Source organism: Gadus macrocephalus, chromosome 17, assembly GCF_031168955.1.
Source record: "Gadus macrocephalus chromosome 17, ASM3116895v1".
Classification (NCBI taxonomy): domain Eukaryota; kingdom Metazoa; phylum Chordata; class Actinopteri; order Gadiformes; family Gadidae; genus Gadus; species Gadus macrocephalus.
Window position 1 is genome coordinate 10,137,635 of NC_082398.1, and position 6,000 is coordinate 10,143,634.

The 6,000-nt window shown below is 44.5% G+C and overlaps 1 protein-coding gene across 1 annotated transcript in view; it reads left to right on the forward strand.

Moving 5' to 3' along the window:
- The window catches only part of LOC132445772 (collagen alpha-6(IV) chain-like), a 79,339-nt gene that overhangs the window by 59,309 nt on the left and 14,030 nt on the right, over window positions 1-6,000 (forward strand). Inside the window, 14 exon segments of the mRNA XM_060035897.1 lie at window positions 409-543; window positions 757-801; window positions 1,025-1,153; window positions 1,775-1,780; window positions 1,783-1,834; window positions 1,956-1,991; window positions 2,123-2,184; window positions 2,286-2,321; window positions 3,070-3,111; window positions 3,304-3,393; window positions 3,750-3,807; window positions 4,336-4,397; window positions 4,495-4,539; window positions 5,135-5,257. Of these exon segments, the coding sequence (XP_059891880.1) occupies window positions 409-543; window positions 757-801; window positions 1,025-1,153; window positions 1,775-1,780; window positions 1,783-1,834; window positions 1,956-1,991; window positions 2,123-2,184; window positions 2,286-2,321; window positions 3,070-3,111; window positions 3,304-3,393; window positions 3,750-3,807; window positions 4,336-4,397; window positions 4,495-4,539; window positions 5,135-5,257 (921 nt within the window).

The window sequence follows — 6,000 nt, forward strand, 5'->3', positions numbered from 1 at the left end:
TTATTGAATGTATGAATTTGATTTCTTAATTTTTTTTGATCCGTTTACTGTAGCATATATCAAACAGGATTTGATTATCATTGATTTGATTCGATTATGTTACATTCTATTCGATTATATACATTTAGATTAATTTAGATTCAAAATTATATTAGATTAGTTTATACATTGATTAAAATTCAATCAAATTAGATTTGAATCGATGAGTTTGTATGTATATGCAATGGAATTATATAAGATTATAACACCATCATAATGAGATTAGATTAAAACACCACACGTTCGAGTAAACCTCAACGAGGTGAGATGACCTCACCTCAGGTGCGGTTAGATTGGACGAAGCGACAGAGCCCACTCTCTGCTACCGACATGTGACCTTTGACCTGTGGTCCCTGTCTCCTCTCTCAGGGGCGTCCTGGCCCTCTGGGGCCATCGGGGCCGTCCGGGCCGGAGGGGTACTCCGGCGGCCAGGGTCCTGCGGGGCCCAAGGGAGAGAAGGGCCACCTGGGGGTGAATGGGCCCTCGGGACCCAAGGGAGACAAGGTGAGAGGGACGAGCGCCCCCCCCCCCCCCCCCCCCCCCCCCCGGTGGGATGTGGATGGATGGATGTGAGGGGGTTACCGAGGGGGTCTGTGAGCGAGTGTCTCAGAAGATAAGGATATAAGTGTCTGCTAATTGATTCAATTGAGACTGCGAAACCTTCTAACGAGAGGTGGAACCGTGTTCGTTAATATGTGGCGTGTTTGTGTTCTGTAGGGTCCTATGGGCGTGCCAGGGTTTCCCGGTAACGATGGAGTTCCTGTAAGTATGGCATGAGGACGCACACGTAAACAAAGCAAACACAAGTGTTTAAACTATGAAGATGCATCCCATAAACCAAATGCTGCTCTCTCTCCATCTCTCCATCTCTCTCTCTCCATCTCTCTCTCTCTCTCTCTCTCTCTCTCTCTCTCTCTCTCTCTCTCTCTCTCTCTCTCTCTCTCTCTCTCTCTCTCTCTCTCTCTCTCTCTCTCTCTCTCTGCAGGGTCATCCTGGTTTAGATGGTGGGCGGGGCATATCAGGTCCAGATGGATGCAACGGGAGCCGAGGAGAACCCGGTCTCCCTGGTTACGGTACCGGACAACCAGGAACACCAGGAGGACCTGGACGGGAGGTAACAAACTAAAACCACACATAGCAGTGCCCATAGTTACTAGTTTAAACGGTCCACAAATTTAACTATTTCCTCTGTGTAATATTTAAGTTTTGAAGAATAATCTCTCTCTCTCTCTCTCTCTCTCTCTCCTTCTCTCTCCCCCTCCCCCCTCTCTCTCTCTCTCTCTCTCTCTCTCTCTCTCTCTCTCTCTCTATCTCTATCTCTCTCTCTCTCCTCCCTCTCCTCTCTCTCTCTCTCCTCTCCCTCTCTCTCTCCTCTCTCTCTCGCTCTCTCTCTCTCTCTCTCTCTCTCTCTCTCTCTCTCTCTCTCTCTCTCTCTCTCTCTCTCTCCTTCTCTATCTCTCTGTCTCTCTCTCTCTCTCTCTCTCTCTCTCTCCCCCCCCCTCTCTCTCTCTCTCTTTCTCTCTTTCTCTCGCTCTCTCTCTCGCTCTCGCTCTCTCTCTCTCTCTCTCTCTCTCTCTCTCTCTCTCTCTCTCTCTCTCTCTCTCTCTCCCCCCCCCCTCTCTCTCTTTCTCTCTTTCTCTCGCTCTCTCTCTCGCTCTCGCTCTCTCTCTCTCTCTCTCTCTCTCTCTCTCTCTCTCTCTCTCTCTCTCTCTCTCTCTCTCGCTCTCTCTCTCAGGGTGAATATGGTCGGAAGGGTCAGAAAGGAGAGCCCGTCTATATTTCCGAGGATGGAGTGGTAAGAGATGTCGTTGTTTTTTTTGTCTACGTTATATCTAATCAAAGTCTCTCTCGCTCTGACGTGGATGATGTCATTGTTGTTATTGTTGTGTCTGATTGTGTTTGTTGTTTCGTTCCAGAATCTTCCCGGTTTGCCTGGACTGGACGGTCGACCCGTAAGATATTTCAGACTTCCTTCTCTGTGCACATTATTACAGGACAATTATTCCTTCCATGACATGTTTCATCAAGTGTCACAAGGCGGTGATGTCACTGGTAACCACGACGACACTGTGTTCCTCCCCAGGGTCCGAGCGGTCCCGACGGTCCGGTGGGCTTCGTCGGCCCCAGGGTCCCGATGGATACCCAGTAAGTTCCCGTCGGAGCCTCGACCTCCCCTGTGCAGGAGCTAGGGTGGGACTGCAGGTCTCTGTGGGGCCTGACTCTGTTCTTGTGCTCTCTCCCTCCAGGGCCCCCCAGGTCTGACCGGACCCCCCGGTCCCATGGTGAGTACTGACCCGGACCGGCCCCCGGCTGGACCGGGGCTAGACCCGGGAGCACAGCGTAGCTTAGCATTGTGCTAATGAAGGACATCTCGTCTTACTATTGTATTATTGTATTGCAGTATAGTGAGGCACAGCATAGGGCACTGCTGTGAAGCTTAGGTTAGGATAGTGTTGCTCAACATAGTATAATATAGCATAGCATAGCATAGCATATCTTGGCCTATTTAGGCATAGTTTATTATTGTGTAGCAGGGGGAGACTTGTCTGGCATCAGATAGCATATTGAAGGGTTGCTTGTGTAAGTGTGGTGTATTTGTGCATAGCATAGTGTAGCAGATAGGACAAGACATTCAGGGCCTAGCTTAGCGTGAAGTGTTATTGGGGAAGACATGAGGTGGCGGTGTAGGGTTTTAGTGTACTGGAAGGTAGATGGTAACCCTGGCCTACTGATAGTTGCTGTTACACCATCTCACCACCAGGGCGTGATGTCGCTCTACTCTGTTCAAAATTATGTTAACATTTGTTAGTGTTACTTTTATCTCTCTCACCTCCAAATATATACAGTAGTAATAATATGAGTATCAGAACTATTATTACTTATTATTTGACAATTATCTGAATATTATAATACTTAATGCACGTTTAAGTTTGAATGACTTTCCCGTGAAGTATTTGTAGCTGTGATGGGAGTATTTGAAGTATTATAACTGATTTAATTGTGGTTGGTTGCAAACTTGTTGTTTCACAGGGAAGTCACAGTGTTGGTTTACAAGGAGAGAGAGGAGACAAGGTAAACACACACGCGCACCATCTATATTTTTCTTACTTAATCTACATCTCTATTTATATCATTTTCAATCCTCCTCTTCTTCACTCGTTCTCCACTACCTCGACTCGACTCCTTGTTCCACTTCCTGGTTCCCGCCCCCCTGCCTATGTTCTCCCTCTTGATTGGCTGATCGCTGTGTGTTTCGGTATCCAGGGAGACTTGGGTCTGCCCGGGCCCAGCGGTACCCACGGCGACGGCTCTCAGATGGGAGGAGGGATTCTAACCATCTACAAAGGAGCTCAGGTAACTAGCAGGAGAGGGCCAGCTGCCCATGTGCCCTGGGGCAACTGCACAGTAGGAGAGAGAAGGACCTAAGACACACCCTGCATGGCATCCACATGTCTGTGTGTGTTCATGCATGTTCATCATCACCTTCAGAAAAAATGAGTACATTGTTCTGAAGGTGAATTAACACACACGCACACACACACGTGTTCCTACATAGTTTTCAACAGTCATCAGTCAAATTGCGTAATTGCATGCCATTCTCACTGTAGAAGCTTCTCTGCTGTGACAGCAATAAAATGTAACTCCTATCAAATTCTAAACTTTCTCTCTCTGTCCCTCTCTCTCTCTCTCTCTCTCTCTCTCTCTTTCAGGGCGATCCAGGTTATCAAGGTCGCCGTGGGTATCCAGGGAGACCAGGTGCCCCTGTACGTGTTCTTACCTTCACTTTGTTTTGAGCCTCATTCGTTTCAGCTTATAGAAGGATATGTTGTTGGCGTGTGGCTCAGGGGGTAGGGGGTGGTGACTGGTCACCGGAAGGTTGCTAGTTCGCTCCCGGCTCCTCCGCGCTGAGCGTCGAGGTGTCTCTGAGTGAGAGACCACACCCTGACTGTTCCTGACGAGCTGACCGTGCCCTTGCTCGGTGGCCATGCGCCGCCGTCGGCGTGTGAATGGCTGTATTAATGGGTGTGCTAATGGGTACGTTAGGCGATATTGTAAAGCACTTTCATTGGCTTTTGGGGAGAGAAGCTCTGTATGAATGCAGTCCGTTTAAAAAGAAAATGCAATGGATTTATGCAATGGAGATTGTTGTTGTTTTGGTTTCCAAAGTAAAAGTCCTTCTGTGATTTCACTCATCAGCCTGGAGGACTTTAACCTTGGACACCGGGTTGTTCCCATGGGTCAGAGGATGTCCACTGTGTTTAGAGTTGTTCCTGTGTGTCTCTGACTGTCATTCAGGTCCGTTTGCCTTTCCGGGTGAGGTCGGGGAGAAGGGAATTCCTGGGTACCCCGGCGGACGGGTAAAAACTTACAAACTTAAAAATAAAAGGAGCTAAATCAGCACGTTTTCTTTCTAAGACATTCTCGTTAACAAAGCGTGTCTCTGCTTCCCAACAGGGACCTTCCGGTTTTAACGGCCCTCCCGGTGGACTAGGACAGCAGGTACACTGTGGAGAAACACACAATACAAATGATTAACATAAAACTACAAATGATCAACATAAAACTACAAATGATCAACATAAAACTACAAATGATTAACATAAAACTACAAATGATCAACATAAAACTACAAATGATCAGGATTGTTGAGTTAGTTCAATGAATATGCACATTGTCTTTTTTATTTTATTGGGAATTTCTTCCTATTTGTTTATGTATTAAGTCCACTTCATTCATTGTATTTTACTTATATATCTCATATTATTATATATTGTTATATGTGCTACTTTTTAGTACCCATCTAATCTACATTACCATTATTAGGTTGCCACTTTAATCAGAAGCGATATACAATTTGTGTCGAAGATTCAACCCAGAAATGCAAGAATAACGCGAGTACATACAATTAATCGAATAAGAAACTGCTTCATGTGCTACGTCTTTGAAAAATAGAGACAGAAGAACCCAAAGGGATAGAAGATATATAATCTACATTGCTCTAGTTATAATATAGCCTAATTTTATATAGAAGGGGTTACACAGCTGAGTTTAATCATAAAACATTGATTATTAATGCTTGTTATTTCCCACACAGGGATACAGAGGAAACAACGGTCAACCAGGGCAACCCGGATACATAGGACCCAAGGTGATCATATATTTGCGGCATGCCTGCAGTACCTCACTTTTACCAACAGATGACAGTAATGTCGTTTACGTTATTTTGTTGTGAACTCATTTTGGACCGAGTTGTTTTGTGAAGGCTTTATACCCTAACCCTAACCCTAACCCTAACCCTAACCCTAACCCTAACCCTAACCCTAACCCTAGCTCAAAAAAACCGTTTTTCAAAAGTGGTAAGATGCTCTTAACCTAACCCTAACCCTAACCCTAACCCTAACCCTAACCCTAAAAAAAAAAAAAAAGATTAACTCTCTCGGCACTCTCCCATGTGCCGCTGCGCGGCACATGTTTGAGTGCCTTCTACTCAACCTAACCCAAAAAAAAAAAAAAATTGGTTTTAAGTTATTTTCTCGGCCTAGGAAGGGGCTAGAAACATAATTCCTGCAGATTCAGGATCGGACCGAGCCCAGCTAAAAAAAGGTAAGAAAAAAAAAAAAAAAAAAAAAAAAAAAAAACCCTAACCCAAACAATTTGACCCAGTGAATGGGTCATGACATGACTTGAGCCAACACAGACTACCCGATCGACTACCAGACAACTTCACCAAACCAAGTAAGTGCAATAACAACTTCACCAAACCAAGTAAGTGCAATAACCGCCTCTCCATCTTAAAAAGAAAAAAAAGAAAAAAACTCTAAATAAAAAAAAAAAAAAAAAAAAAAAAAAGAAATTTCAAATTTATTTAAAAAAAAAAAAAAAAAAAAAAATTTTCAATAAAAAAAAAAAAAAAAAAAAAAAAAAATGAAAAAAAAAAAAAAAAAAAAATATTTAAATAAA